This window comes from Astyanax mexicanus, chromosome 10 (assembly GCF_023375975.1).
Source record: "Astyanax mexicanus isolate ESR-SI-001 chromosome 10, AstMex3_surface, whole genome shotgun sequence".
Classification (NCBI taxonomy): domain Eukaryota; kingdom Metazoa; phylum Chordata; class Actinopteri; order Characiformes; family Acestrorhamphidae; genus Astyanax; species Astyanax mexicanus.
This window is the reverse complement of record NC_064417.1, coordinates 34627127-34643918: the sequence shown is the minus strand read 5'-3', so window position 1 is coordinate 34643918 and position 16792 is coordinate 34627127. Positions and strand designations below refer to the sequence as shown.

At 38.5% G+C, this 16792-nt stretch overlaps 1 protein-coding gene across 6 annotated transcripts in view; it reads right to left on the bottom strand.

Annotated features, from left to right (window-relative positions):
• Positions 1–16792, bottom strand: part of pcdh1b (protocadherin 1b) — a 200139-nt gene that overhangs the window by 26274 nt on the left and 157073 nt on the right. Inside the window, exon 5 of one of the 6 annotated variants that reach the window (XR_007440925.1) lies at positions 3675–4173. The exons of 3 other annotated variants lie outside the window; for them this stretch is intronic. Coding sequence is in view for 2 of the 3 variants with exons in the window: in XM_022684031.2 (XP_022539752.2) it covers positions 4118–4173 (56 nt within the window). In the remaining variant the exon portion in view is untranslated. Of the gene's footprint in view, positions 1–1680; positions 4174–16792 lie in introns of those variants that run through there. 2 more of the 6 variants (XM_022684032.2, XM_022684031.2) reach the window with 2 other exon arrangements.

The window sequence follows — 16792 nt, the reverse complement described above, 5'->3', positions numbered from 1 at the left end:
ACTTTGGGCACGCGTTTCCACGGAGATCCACGTAAACACAACAGCGAGTGGAAATGGAGGAGCTACTGAACTCAATGTCACATGACTGAAAAAGCCAAAAAACTTACTGGTCCTCCTGTTTTTTCAACTGCAGTCCGGATGCAAGAGTATTATCACTGAGAAGAAGTGTGAAATATTTTTCACAGATGTCCCCCTGAGAAAATAACCCAGTCCAGATAGGGCTTATGTCAAACTTTTAGTACTGCACAATTGGTCCAGGACCTTAAACGTTCAAATATAGGGCATGACAAAAAGAATGTTGACTAATTGACTAATCGAAAATAGTCATTAGTTGCAGCACTACTCTACAGTTAATAATGAAACCTTGGTTCGGTTGGATAGAACTGTTCTTCTCTGGGTTTTATTTTCACGACTTTACACAAAATGTATGAACACACACTCATACACACACACACACACACACACACTGTAAGCTGTAAGGCTGATTAGGAGTGGGACGGTGGAGGAGGCCTGTGGGACGGGGGGTTATTAACACTCAACAACACACAGCAACCAGAACCTCTCTCAGGAGAGAGGGGGAGAATGTGTGTTTGTGAGTATGTGTGTGTTTGTGTGTGATGCTGTTTATCATGGTGATAATTAGGCCGATGGTTATGATTTAATTAAGTTCAGTGGTGCTTTCAGATCAGATCTACACACACACACACACACACAATTGTGTCATAGTGTACATTCAGCTATTGTGTGTGTCTGTTTGTGTGTGTGTTCAGTACAGTCATTTTTCAGTGATAAATAAACATTTTTCTGCACTATACACAAAATTTTGCTCAGTACCTTCCAAACCATATTTATACACAGTTTGTTCAGTGCGATACAGACACACTTTCAGTAATGTATAGAATATTTTCGTACTATACAAAAGCCATTTTAGAAATGGAAAAAAATAAGAGACCACTTTAGTTTCTAGGAGTTTGCTATTTATAGGTATATATTTGAGTAAAATGAACATTGTTTTTTTATTCTATAATATATAATTTAAAACAATTATTTGCAGAAAATGAGAAATGGCTGAAATAGCAAAAATATGCAGAGCTTTCTCAAATAATGCAAAGAAAAAAACAAGTTCATACTCATAAAGTTTTAAGAGTTCAGAAATCAATATTTGGTGGAATAACCCTGGTTTTTAATCACAGTTTTCATGCATTTTGGCATGTTCTCCTCCACCAGTCTTACACACTGCTTTTGGATTACATTCAAGCAGTTCAGCTTGGTTTAATGGCTTGTGATCATCCATCTTCCTCTTTCAATTTGGTAAAATCAAAGAAACTAATCATTTTATGCGGTCTCTAATTTTTCCAGAGCTGTAAAGTCTTTTGATACTATACCAAAGCCGTTTGTATAGCAGTGATATATAGAATAGAAATTTCATTATCATATACAATACTTTATCAGTATTTAAAACTATGGAGGCCTGTTTTAGTACTATATAGAACACCCATTCAGTACTATGTAGAAATATTTTAATAGTGTACAAAAAACATTTCCAGTACTATATAAAACCTTTTTTCAGTATTGTATAAAGCTACTACTTTGTACAAACCTTTCATACACAAATGTCCTTTTAATATACAAAACACACTTTAGTTTTTATTAGTATATATAAAGTTTTTTTAGTACCCTATACAGGGAGCATTTTCAGTACTAAAATGAACCACTTTTCCAGATTAAATGTACTGCATGTATTGAGGTGTGCCGCTCAGTCACAACACCACACACACATTGTTTTGTGAGATTTTATTGTAGTAAAAATGTCGGAATATAAATGACATTCACAGGCACAGTGTTTCCTTCTGCAGAACCCCTACAGCTAACTACAGCTCAGCTACAGGTCCAAACTCGGTCCAGCACTGCAGACACACACAGAGAAGCAGGAACACACGGGACCACTGACTGTATCGCTCTCATAAACATACTAAATATAGATTCATCGATTATTTATTTACTCCATAATAATAAATATTATTTAATGTTAGATACATATATACAGCAGGAGCTCCGAGCTCACGGCAGCGTATCGGAAGGCAAACCAGTATCTGGTGCTTAATGATGCTCGTGTGTGTGTGTGTGTGTGTGTGTGTGTGTGTGTGTGTATGTGTGTGTGTGTGAGTGTGTGAGGTGGAAGGAAGTGCAGGAGGTTTCGTCACCCCATCAGATTACTGCCACTGAACATTCCAGTGGGTGAATTCATGCGATCAGTAATCTTTGGGGTGGGGTGGTTGGGAGGTGATGGTGGTGGGTTGAGTGGGGGGCTGACTGTAATCCTCTCCTATCAAACATCTATTGAGACCCCCAACCAGACCACCAACACACTGGGCGCACAACCAGAGAAAAAGTAGAGCAGAGAGGAGAAGGCAGCAGAAAGAATGAGAGAGCAGAACAAAGAAGGAGAGGAGAAAGGGAAAGAGTAAAAAAAGAAGTAAAGAGGAGAAAGCAGGAGAAACAAGTCAAAAGGAGAAAGCAGGAGAAAGAAGTGAAGAGAAACAAGGAGTCATAAGGAGAGATGAGGAGAAAAAAAGTAAAGAGGAGGCATGAGAAGAAAGGAGTAAAGGGGAGAGATAAGGAAAAGGAGTAAAGAGGATGAATGAGGAGAAAGAAGTAAAGAGGCCTACGGAGTAGAAATTACAAGAGAATAAAGAAATGAATAGGAGAAAGGAGTAAAGAGCGAGGAGAAAGGAGTAATAAGGAGAGAAAAGGAAAGGTAATACAGAAGAAAGATGAGAAGAAAGAAGTAAAAATGATGAATGAGGAGAAAGAAGTAAAAAGGCAAAATAAGGGCAAATAACAAGAGAATAAAGGAGTAAAGAAGAGAAAGGAGTAAAGAGGAGAGATGAGGAGAAATGAGTAAAGAGGAGGAATGAGGAGAAAGGAGTACAAAGACGGAATGAGGGGAAATAACGAGAGAATAAATGAGTAAAGAAAAGTAACGAGGAGAAGGAAGTAAAGAGGTAGAATAAGGGAAAATAATGATAGAATAAAGGAGTAAAGAGGAGAATGTGTAAAGTGGAGAGATTAGGAGAACGAAGTAAAAAGGACGAATGAGCGGGAATGACAAGATAATAAAGAAGTAAAGAGGAAATAGGAGGTGAAAGGAATATAGATGATCATGGAGGAGAAAGGGTTACAGAGAACAAATAAGGAGAAAGCAGTAAAGAGGAAAAGAAAGAAGGTGAAAGAAATATGGAGGAGGAGGGAGGAAAGAGGAGAAATGAGTAAAGAGGAAAGATGAGGAGAAATTACAAGTTGATAGAGGAGTAAGGAGAAGAAAGGAGGTGAAAGGAATGCAGAGAATAAAGAAGTAATAAGGAGAAAGGAGAAGAAAAAGTAACGAGAAGAGATGAGGAGAAGGGAATAAAAAGTATAAAGGAGGAGCAGTCAGTGAAGAGGAAAACTGGCAACAGAAAAATTGGGGGAAAGAAAAATAACAAGAGAATAAAGCAATGAAGAGGAGTAAAGAAGAGAAAGAAGGAGAAAAAAGAAAAAAAGTCTGAGATGACAGAGGAGGAGAAGGAAAGCAGGGGAAAGTAAGTGGAGGAGAGTATAGATATGATGAAAGGAGTAAAGAGGAGGAGAAAAGAAAAGAGGTGAATGCAGAGGCAGTGGGCAGAAAGCTGTACCTGTTGAACTGTTTAAAGCTCTGTGACTCCGTGAGATTTGAGGAGCAGGAAAACTAAAGTCCAGTCTCTGAATCCGACCCGTCCAAACCCGAGTCCAGTACTGATCCGTTATACTCCTGAAATACTCCCAGCATCGGTAAAGAGGAGAGAGGAACTCTCAAAAAGCTCTAAAAAGTCAGAAAACAGAGTCAACATTGGCGCGTGTCCAAGAAGACGGGTTTCCTCTCATGTCCGGTAGGAGTTCTGAGTGTCTGTCCACCAAAAACAAAAACAAAAAAAAAAAAACAGAAGGAGGAGCTGCAGCACAGTTTCAGATACAGACAACCACAAGCTCCTCCGGCACGGTCCGGCACGATCCGGCACGCTCGGCAAAAAACAAAAAGCATGTGCACTTTATTTCTCTTTCATTTGTTTGAGATTTTGGGGAAAAAAAAAGAAGAATTTTAGTGCAGTCTGTTTTGGCCGGCCCCCTTCTCTCGGTCAACTCTCGTTACGCCACCTACAAGAGGATAAATACGACTTACTGCTCACACACAACACACAGCATCTCAATAATACACTGTTATTATACAGTGGTGTTTGAAAGTTTGTGAAGGTTTTAGAATTTTCAGTATTTCTGCATAAATTTTACCTAAAACTTTATTAGATTTTATCAGAAGTCCTGAACATCCTAACAAATCAACAGACAGCAGTGATTTCCAGACTGCAACGGTCTGTTAACGCTTCATTTTTAGCAACAAATTCAGGATTTGTTAGGGAGAAAACGACCTTCAGATTTGACCAATAATGCTCGCCCAAACACAACAAGGGGTTCCAATAAATTTCTTCCCCAGATTGCGAAACTTCAAGCAGCTGGGATCGCAGCTTTAGCAAACTACGAGTGTAGAACAGGATCTACAGGCCCAGCTGCAACACCTGTGGGTAAATGTGTGATGCTGTTTTATATAAAGAAATGGGCGGGGCAAAAATCCCTCCGCTTTATCTACTTTAAGGACTTCTGTGAAAATCTAATAAGGTTTTAGGATAAATTTATGTAGAAATAAAGAAAAATTCTAAAGTTCACAAACTTTCAAACACCACTGTAATCTGTGTGTAATGAGAGGTGAGGAGAGCAAGGGGCGGGGCCAATAATCTGCACTGTGTGTGTGTGTGTGTGTGTGTGTGTGTGTGTGTGTGTTACACTATTTCTAATGAACAGCAAAACATCACCTGATGTGATTTTGTTAGGACTGTGTTCACATTACAAACCAGTTTGTATCTGTTTTCTTAGTCTAATGTCTCAATCTGCTCCTCTTAATCAGAATCAGAATCAGATGGCATGGTTTAGAATAACTGTGCACATGAATCCCACATACATCTTCACCCAACACCACCCAACACAACCAGCCCTGAACCCCACACTAACCCCACTCAGCACCCCCACCCAACACCTAACATCCCATCTAACACACACACCCAATACTACACCTATCAACCAACACCCAAGACTAGCCTCACCCAACAGCCCATCCAACCCTCAACACCCCCACCCAACACAACAAACCACAAACCCAACAATAGCCTCGCTTAACACCCCCACCCGACACCTAACACCCCATTTAACACACGTACCCAATACTACACCTATGCAACACCTTCTTCCAAAATCAACCACCACCCACACACCAACATCTAACACCCAACACTAGCTAGCCTCACCCAAAACCCTATCCAACCCTTAAAACCCCCAACCAACACCAGCCAACACCCCATCTATCACCCAACACAAGCTGCATCCAACCCCCACCACTCCACCCAAGGCCCTACCACCCTACCCAACACCTATCCCAACAAATAAAGGCTTTCTTTTTAAATCATTCACTTTTTGTCTTTAGTCTCTTTTTATTTTAATTCACTTTTATTTAGTCTTTAACTAGTATTTTTAAAATGTATTGTTATAAATATGGACATATTTCACTCTGTGTTAGTGAGTGGTCTGTCTAAACATCCCCAGAGTCAGCAACAACTTCTTTATTTGCCTCACAAATACAGTAAATAAAGAATGTTTAATCTTGTTGTTTTGATGTTGTTTGTGATGCGTGTGGATCATGTGATGTTATGGATATTTGAGGGCGCAGGTGTGTCTCACGCTAAATACAGATGTGGGTCACTTTCACACACCAATATAAAAAACCCACACAGCACAATATATATAAATCAGACCTCAGATAAACATCAGACATGAGGAATGAGGTTATTTTACCCCGAAGGTATTTAACCCTTCACTTACTGCACTGAGTAACCTTTAACACTGACCACATGTGGCACTGCAGCACACTGTACAAAATCACGAATAGTGAAAAAAAAAAAAATATATATATATATATGATGGTAACACTTTCTATGCATGTCATCTCTATTAGACATAATGCATAATAAACATGCGTAACTCATTATAGCCATGTTTATTATGCTTTATGACTTGTGATCATAATACATTATAAACTGTGCTCATAATATGTATGTTAAAATAGTATATATTTATCAGTAATAATCTAGTCACATAATGAAAGTCTGTCACTTTACTTAAACCTGTCATAAGACGTATAAGTAGGCTATAACTAAGTATAATTCATACGTTATTAAAATAATTAGTATTAGAGTAAAGAGCATTTTGAGGGTGTGTTTAAAAGTTGGAAGCTTTTTTAGTCATAATGCATAATTCTGCAAGCTGGGACTGAGTTTCTTGGTATTGACGTACAACATGTTATAAACACAACTTAAGATGCATTATGATCACGATTCATAATGCATAATAAACATGGATATAATGTATTATAGATTGTAATCTGTTATGTTTATGTTTATATATCATTCCTTTTTCATTATTATGTTGATATTATTTCCCTGTTCTATACATTAAAAAATGACAAAAACACATTATTTATTAAAATGTGTAATATTTACCATAATTCTTTGCAAAAAGGGTCTTTTTGGTGCTGAAACCTAACCGTGAACTCACCCACCGGGACAAGACTGCACTACAGGGTTGCCATGTTTGTGATTTTCCCACTGCAGTATGTTTTTTTTTGTATCTATATGAGGACTGCAGGCTATAGCAGACTCTGAACTGATCAGAACACACTCAGAACTTTCCTCACGTCCAAAAGCAGCTTCTCCTGGCCCAGCGGACTCTGAGCAGATGGTGGAGGATTTTTATTTTTGGTGATGTTTTTCAGACTTTGCGTCAAAAAAAATAACAAAAAAAATAACAGCACAGTTTCCTTCAGTCCCTCTGTCTCCCGCCACCACCACCGCCATCTCTAAACCCACTCCTGAGTCCTGATACTGTTTACATCACTAGAACTCTCCAGATGTTCCGGACAACCTGCTTTTTTAATTCTGGAACAAAAACTTGTATCTCCCTGTATTGCATTTTTGTCATTTTCTGACAGATGTATCAACTGAGGAGCTCTATTGTACTTCAGCTTCCATTACTAGCTGAGGTTGTTTTCCTTCTAATGGAATCTATTGGAAGAAAATGTGGAGATATGAGATTTTGTTCTGATAGTGATGGTATAATGATTAATAAAGCAACACAATGTTTTGAAATTATGTGGGAAAAGATAATTTTTTTGCTGTTATTCAAAAATGTATTTATCATATATTTATTTTCACATGCCTGTTGAAGTGTGTTAATAAATACATGCACATTTGAGTAAAAATTTCAATATTAATAATATATATTTTTTCCCCATATTATTGTATGAGTTTTACCCATCATAGATAAATGATTAAAAAAAAGGAATTTCACCTCAATAGATTAAATCAAGAAACAATTTAAGCCTATCAATCAATTTAATAGACTACTTTGATATAGTGTTATGATGTTTTTATTCTATATTTTAATTGGTGGATCGCATTTTTGTGCAGAACATTTTATGATGTGTTAAATGAGGGATGTGTTGCAAAAAATGGGAAATAAACTCTGTTGTACAGCATTAGGTAACACATTTTTATAAGATTACATTGATCGATTATCAGTATTTAAGACTTGAATTAATTAACTTTACTTAAAGTAATTAACATTGTTTAATGGTTAAATAATGTCTCAACTGATTATTAATTGACACTGGTTGTGACTTATATATATATATAAAAATATAAATATATATATATATATATTTAAACCTTAAATGTGCTTTATTTAGATTTCTTTAATCATGAATATTTCATTTAAAATTGAACACCTTACAATAGTAAAGAGATGACTGGTTTCTCCCAAAAGGGAAAATGGTTGATATATGGGTTTCTGTTGGGTGAATTAATTAATGACATTTATTGTCTGAAATTGTGCAGTATGTTAAAATAAAAATAACAATAAACAAATCTGATTCATATAAAATCTTATTCTGAGTGTACTATTTCTTCTTGTATGATCCAGACTATCCGAAGGCCGCCAGCTAGTTGTGAGCTAGTCGTCTGCAGTGGTTCTGATGCAGTACCGGTGTGTATCTGCAGTACCGGTGTGTATTATCCATCACAGCGCCGCTCTGACGGATCGGGGGTCTCTCACTGCATCAGCACACACACCGCTCACACAGCGGCCCGGCGAGCCCACCGGCTGCAGATCAGCGGGAGAAACGCTACTGACATTTCATCTAATCAGCAGGAAACGAAGCTCCGCCCGCCGCTCCCATCCGCTCACACAAACAGCAGATGCTGCAATCTGTCCAGAGGCCAACCGGGCCCGAGCGGAACCACCATGCCAAACACACGGCCAACTGGGCCTGGCAGAACACCCGCACCACGTCCTCATATATCCTTCACTTACTGTTCAACACTACTGACAGACTGTAGCTCCGCCTCCTCAGTGTATATCACAATACCTACATTTACAGTGTTATTAATATACTGTATATTTACTCTAATGTGCGACTGTAGCTCTGCCTCCTCTGTGTATATCACAATACCTACATTTACAGTCTTATTACTTTACTGTATATTCACTCTAATGACAGACTGTAGCTCTGCCTCCTCGGTGTATATATATCACAATACCTACAATTAGAGTATAATTAATATACTGTATATTCACTTTAATGACAGACTGTAGCCCCGCCTTGTTAGTATATATCACAATACCTACATTTACAGTGTTATTATTATATACTCAACCTAATAAGAGGCTGTAGCTCCGCCTCTGTGGAGCAGCAGTCCAGGGGTCTTTATTGGCTGTGCCCAATCTGTTCTCTCGGCTCTAATCACAGGAACACAAGCGCTGCCCTAATCCCTAACATCACCTCCACCACCTCTACATCTGTCCGAGCCAGGGAGCATGTGTGTGTGTGTGTGTGTGTGTCAGGCAGCATCTGGACCTAATGAGGCTCACCGCCTGTCACTGAACCCGTTTAGCACTTTGCTAACAGCACCTGCGTGAGAGGTTAAGCTACTAGAGCGAGCCTGCATGTACCCCCTCTGAACTGTGCAACCATTATTATTACCTTTATTATAGTGCACGAGTACTTTCTGTACTATAAACTGTACTTGTGTCACACTGCAGTTCTGAACTGTTACACTGAAACTCTACACTGTTACACTGCCATTCACAACAGTTACACTGCAGTTCTGAACTGTTACACTGAAACTCTACACTGTTACACTGCCATTCACAACAGTTACACTGCAGTTCTGAACTGTTACACTGAAACTCTACACTGTTACACTGCCATTCACAACAGTTACACTGCAGTTCTGAACGGTTACACTGAAACTCTACACTGTTACACTGCCATTCACAACAGTTACACTGCCGTTCTGAACTGTTACACTGAAAGTCTACACTGTTACACTGCCATTCACAACAGTTACACTGCATTTCTAAACTGTTAAAACTGTATATTTAACTGTGCTAAAATACACGACTGTTACACTGCAGTTTCTATCTATTACTCTGCAATTCATAACTGTTTCACTGCAATTTATAACTGTTATGCTGAAATACAAAACTATTTCACTGCAAATCTCATGTTACACTGCAGTTTTCTTAATGTAACTGCAATTCGTAACTGTTACACTGCAATTCAAAACTGTTATTCAGCAAATCTGAAATCTCAGGTTACAGTGCAGCTTTTACACTGCTAATCTTAACCGTTTCACTGCAAATCTCATATTACACTGCAATTCTCATCTGTTACCCTGCGAGTTTTGCCTGTTACACTGCAATTCTTATTAGTCACTCTTAAGTTCTCAACAGTTACAATCAATTTTTTTTATTTATTTTACATCAAACCTCATTTGTAACCTTGTAGTTCCCAACCGTTACACTGCAAATCTCATTTGTTACACTGCAATTACAATTAAGTGTTACATTTCACACTTGGACAAACATACTGAGCTTATGGAGCAAGTGTTCCTGTCCTATGTGAAAATGCCCCGACTCTCTCTCTCTTTCCCACTGTACCCCAACCCAAATTCTCTCTCTCTCTCTCTCTCTCTCTCTCTCTCTCTCTCTCTCTCTCAGTGAGACAGATCTGAGCTGTTATTGGTGGGTATGAGCAGTCGGTGGTGTTTTGGCTGCGGGAGCAATAAGCCCTGCCTAAATGAAGTGCAGGCCAGCTGAAAGCACTCAGCCCGCTGTCAGAGCGCCGAGATAATCACTGTTTCATAAACGCTGCCGACTCTCCGCCTCGCTTCTTCATTTTCCTCCTTCTATCTGTCACTTAAAAAGGAGAATGAGACGTGTCACCGCTCGGAAAGCTCAATCTCACCCGCACCAATGTCTTTATTCACTCTCTCTCTCTCTCTTTATTCTTCCGATTGATTTGCAGCTATTCCTGATGGCTGACGATGGCGGCTGCTAATCAGGCGATGGTAAACACCCGTCAGAGTTCTCGGGCGACGATCAGGCAGAAAAGAATGGGGAGTCACTCCAGAGCGGCTGCGGGACGACAGCTGGATTTATGGCAGGATTAACAAAGCTCTGACTGCGCAAAGTGCTCTGACTGCGCAGACTGCTCTGACTGCGCAAACAGCTCTGACTGTGCAGACTGCTCTGACTGCGCAAACAGCTCTGACTGCACAGACTGCTCTGACTGTGCAAACAGCTCTGACTGCACAGACTGCTCTGACTCCGCAAACAGCTCTCACTGTGCAGACTGCTCTGACTGCGCAAACAGCTCTGACTGCACAGACTGCTCTGACTCCGCAAACAGCTCTCACTGTGCAGACTGCTCTGACTGCGCAAACAGCTCTGACTGCACAGACTGCTCTGACTGCGCAAACAGCTCTGACTGCACAGACTGCTCTGACTGCGCAAACAGCTCTGACTGCACAGACTGCTCTGACTGTGCAGACTGCTCTGACTGTGCAGACTGCTCTGACTGTGGAGACCACTCTGACTGTGGAGACCACTCTGACTGTGCAAACAGCTCTGACTGCGCAAACAGCTCTGACTGTGCAGACTGCTCTGACTGCGCAGATTGCCCTGACTGTGCAGACTGCCCTGCCTGCGCAAACAACTCTGACTACGCAAACAGCTCTGACAACACAGACTGCTCTGACTGTGCAAACAGCTCTGACTACACAGACTGCTCTGACTGTGCAGACTGCTCTGACTGTGCAGATGTAAAAATAACATTCTAAACATTCTAAACATTCTTATGTTTAGAATGATGTTTATTTACGTTGTTATACAACAGCTTCTACAACAGTATAATGATGGTTCATCATTGACCTGTCATCAAAACTAATCATCATTAGAACCACAATTAGACCTGCTTTATTCCTAGAAACACTTTCATCTATAACACTACAGCAACCAACATAGAAACCTTGGTACCAACATTTAGCAAAACCCTATAAACCACCATAGGCACAGCCTAACAAAAACCTTACATGGAACTTGGGATAGCATGCTAACTTAATATCGCAGCCACTGTGGATACAAAAAAAAATTCACTCAGCAAAACCCTAGCAACTAAGATAAATCAAAGATACCATATGAACAGGTGAGTAAAACCATATAAACCACCTGGGAAAAATGGAAACGGAATTTTGCCACACTCTAGCGATCACTTACTTAAATCGCTGTAGCAACCATTTGCATTTAGATAAAAAAAAAACAATAACCACTGTTAAATTTTAGATACCTCAACAACCACATGTTATGAAACCATAGCAACTTCAGTATGTAACTTCTATATGACCATAACAAGCTAATACCTCAGCAACCACTTTTGTAATAAACTGTAACACAGTCTCACTTGCCTCTTTCCCACTGCTCTCTCTATGAGGGACACACACTTAGAGGTGAGAGCAGCAGCATGTGTGTGTTGGAAAGAATGATGTGTGCATGTGTGTGTGTGTGTGTGTGTGTGTGTGTGTGTGTGTGTGTGTGTTTAAGGGCAACCTGCATGAGCTCCCAATGTTATTAACTCTCCACGGTCAAACACAGTGGGAACAAACACCACCAGCATGAGTGTGTGTGGATAAGAGTGTGTGTGTATGTGTGTGTGTGTGTGTGTGTGAGAAAGTGTGAATGTGTATGTGTGTGTGTGTGGGTGGGTCTGGACTTGCCTGCCAGGCCCCGTAGGGTGTAATGCCCCACTGAGACCACAGCAGACCCGACTTCCAAGGCAGCAGTGCTGTGTGTGTGTCTGTGTGTGTGTCAGCATAGCGCCACCTGCTGTACAGTTTATTTTTGTGGAGTTTCCCTTTAATACTCAGTACACTGTCTCGGCAGGTGAGGAGTCCCGTAGGGGGCGGAGCAATGATGTGAAAGATGTGATTGAGGCGGAGCTTCATTACTCCACCCTCTCCTTCCACACTCGCTCGTCCAGACAGCGGCAGCACAAACGCACATGCCAATATGTTTATACAGTAACCACGCCCACACTGTGCCCACCAGAGTAGTGCCATGCTACTAATCCAGCCAGTCTGCTCTCTCTACACCTCTCTCTACCTCTCTCTCTCTCTCTCTCTCTCTACACACACACCTGTACACACCTGATATGTCCAAACACACCTGTGTATGTGACGAGGTGCTCTCTCTCTCTCTCTCTGTTTCTCTCAATTCAATTCAGTTCAGTTCAATTCAAAGTGCTTTATTGGCATGACAAATAGTGATACATCTGTGTTGCCAAAGCATGAGTTATACACTTTAAACAGCAAATAATAGTGAACTGTCTCAGAGGTTAACAAATTCTGAAGTGAAGAAATTAGCGTTTCTAGACTGTAGAAATGAACAATTTCTAGAGTGTAAAAATTCACAATTTCTAATGTGTAGAAATTAACAATGACTAGAGTGTAGAAATTAATATTTCTAAAGTGTAGAAATTAACAATGACTAGAGTGTAGAAATGAATATTTCTAAAGTGTAGAAATTAACATATCTAGAGTGCAGAAATGAACAATTACTAGAGTGTAGGAATAAACATTTCTAGAGTGTAGAAATTAACATTTCTATAGTATAAAAAATAACAATTTCTAATGTGTAGAATGACTAGAGTGTAGAAATTAACATTTCTATAGTATAAAAAATAACAATTTCTAATGTGTAGAATGACTACAGTGTAGAAATTAACAATTCTATAGTATAAAAATAATCAATTTCTAATGTGTAGAATGACTAGAGTATAGAAATTAATATTTCTAAAGTGTATAAATTAACATTTCTAGAGTGCAGAAATGAACAATTTCTAATGTGTAGAAATCAACAATGACTAAAGTGTAGAAATGAACAATTTCTAGAGTGTAGAAATGAATTTTTCTAGAGTGCAGAAATGAACATTTCTAAAGTGTATAAATTAACATTTTCTAGAGTGCAGAAATAAACAATTTCTAATGTGTAGAAATGAATATTTCTAGAATGCAGTAATTAACATTTTTAGAGTGCAGAAATTAACATTTCTGGAGTATAGAAATAAACATTTCTAGAGAGTAGAAATTAATAAGATGAAAAAATGAACCATTTTTAGATTGGAGAAATAAGACAGAACAGATTCTACATTTTAAAACAAAGCATTACCCATACAGTAACCAAATGTGTATGTGTGTGTGTGTATAGTGTGTTTGAGTGTGTGTATAGTGTTTGAGTGTGTGTATAGTATTTGCGTGTATACTGCTTGTTAACGTGATATTTAGTGTGATATGCTCTCTCTCTCTCTCTCTCTCTCTCTCTCTCTCTCTCTCTCTCTCTCTCTCTCTCTCTCTCTCTCTTTCTGTCTCTCTCTCTGTATGGAAATGAACGGAGATGGCAGTAGCTGACCCGTGATGTCTATTTCCTCCCCCTAAGGGGTGACACACACGCAAGCGCACACACACGCACACACACACACACACACACACACACATTTTTTCCACTGCTTACACCCAAAGCATCATCAAACCCCAAACATTCTTGAGAGAGAGAATAACACTGTATATAACCCTTTCTCTGTCTCTCTCTCTCTGTCTCTCACTCTCGCTCTCATTCTCTCTCTCATTTTCTCTCTCTCTCTCTCTCTCTCTCTCTCTCTCTGTAGGTCTGTGGGGTCGGGCAGCCAGGGGCTCGGGCAGTGAGGTGACCTTTGTCCTGGTCCACTGAGAGTCCCTGTCTGACCCTGAGTGACGGGCAGAAGCGCTGGAGCAGAAGCAGCTCTGACTGGACATACATGGGCTCACATACACACTCATGCATACACACACACACACACACTCAGTGCCACGGGCAGATTCTGCAGTTAATGGAACATCAGAGAGAAATCCAGAGATAAAAATCAAAGCAAATAAAGAAAACAAACCATAAACAAATACTCCCACTCCCCATAATAAAGCGTTTATTCACTGTTTATTACACTGATATACACACAGCACTGCGAACCCGCCTCTGCTGATCATATCATCAATACTAACAGTTATTACACATGTACACATGTTAATAATGCGATATCTTTATATTACTAAATAATAATAATAATGTTTTTTATTGTTTTGTATTGCTTTTACTTAGCTGCATGCTGATTATTTAACTTATTTATTGGTCTAATTAATAATTAATTAATTTCAGGTGGAAGCAAGGGGTCTGAGGAGGGCTTGAACAGGATTGGGCCGGGTGGGGGGCTGGTAAAACCCCTCAATCTGCCGTCTCCTTCACGCTAATCTTGGCTAATTGCTGGCGGCGCTGGGCTGCGTTTGATGGGATTACACAGCGGCAGCAGCCGGACCAGCCAAACAAACGCAGCGCCCAGTAAAGTCCAGTGATCCGGACCACTCTGATCCCCACGACTCAGAGTGGATCCCACTGCTTCAGAAACTCCTATCAGACCACTTAGCTTCACACACAACCAAACAGCCCATCATTCAGTCCAGTCATGACAGGATTCAGTCCAACCATGATTCAATGGCTCGCTTATATTTTATGATTCAGTTTCTTTATTTAGAAAGTGATTCAATGAACCATACAAATTCTAATTTTGCCACAACCTGATCAATATTATTTTAGAAAGTAATTTAAAGAATCATGAACTGTTGCAAGTCTCTATGAATTTTTGTGAACTTATTATTTAAGTAGTGAATAAATTAATCGTTATTTACATTTAATGATTCAGTTTGTTTTTCTAAGACGTGATTCAATGAATTATGTAAATTCAAATGTACTATTATTCAGTCTGATAAATATAATTTATTTAGAAAGTGATTTAGTAATTCATGATGTCTTAGTGACTCAATGAGAATTGACTGTTTAGATATTGAGCCAATATTTTTTATCTTACAGTAATTCAATGAATCATGAACATGCTAATTATACCATGATTCAAACTGATTAATATTATTTTAGAAAGCGAATCAATGACTCACAATATGTTAAATCAGTGTGAATTAATTGTTTAGGTAGCAATTCATAAGCATTTAAATGTTTTATTACATTTAATGATTCAATGAGTCATGCAAATTTGTATTTTACTATGATTTAATCTGACAAATGTTATTATTATTCTTTGAAAGGGATTCAAATAATCATGTAATGAATGACAGTATGTCAAAAATCTTCATTATTTATTGTGAATGAATAATTTTGTATGTATCAAAACTTTATGAAACAGAATTTATTCTGGGCTATAATAATAATAATAATAATAATAATAATAATAATAATAATAATAATAATAATAATAATAATAATAATAATAATAATAATAATAATACACTCTAAAAACAGTTGGGCTAAAAATAACCCAATATGGGTTATTTTCAACCCAACCGCTGGGTTATTATAGCACCAGCCCAGCAGTAGTTAATTTGACCCAGCAAGATGGGTTGACCCATTATAACCCAGCAGTCGAGTTAAAATATACTACCCAAATGCTGGGTCAAATTAACTGCAAATTAAGGTAATTTCAACTACACATATTTGTTATATACTCTACCCAAATGCTGGGTCAAAGTAATTAAAATACTGGGTTGTTTCAACTACATAATTTGTTATTTTTCTACCCAAATGCTGGGTCAAATTAATTAAAATTATTTGTTGTTTCAACTATGTAATTTATTTATTTTTTCTACCCAAATACTGGGTCAAATTAATTTAAATTCTGGGTTGTTTCACCAGCGATACATTTGTTCAGTTATCTATCCAAATGGTTGGTGAAATTAACAGAAATTACAGATTAATTCTAACACCCCTTCATGAAATAAATTGCTATAAACTATATGTCATGTAATAAACACCTAAACAATAATGTATTTTTTACAAGGCACTGCCTTGAAATTTATTATAACTGAATGCCAACAATAACAATAACAATGCCAACAACTACGTACAAAGTTTCTAAATTTTTGGAGGAACTTCAGCCTAGGTCCAGCTCTTGGTATCAACTGGTTGATGGTAGCCTCATCTAAAAGAAGAAAACTTTCCTCATCAATCCCCTCCTCTGAAAAACAAAAATAGAAAACAATACATACAGTATTATTTATTTTTACAAAACAGAATGATGCACTGACAACTAGGGCAGATTTATTCTAGAAAAAAAAAATAAAATAAAGAATATTAAACTAAGAATCATATTTGCAATTACTTAAATGATTATTCATTAACTGAAAATGTCTAGGTTATTTTTATTATAGTCTATAAACCAGGTCTATGCCATGCACTGTTGGTA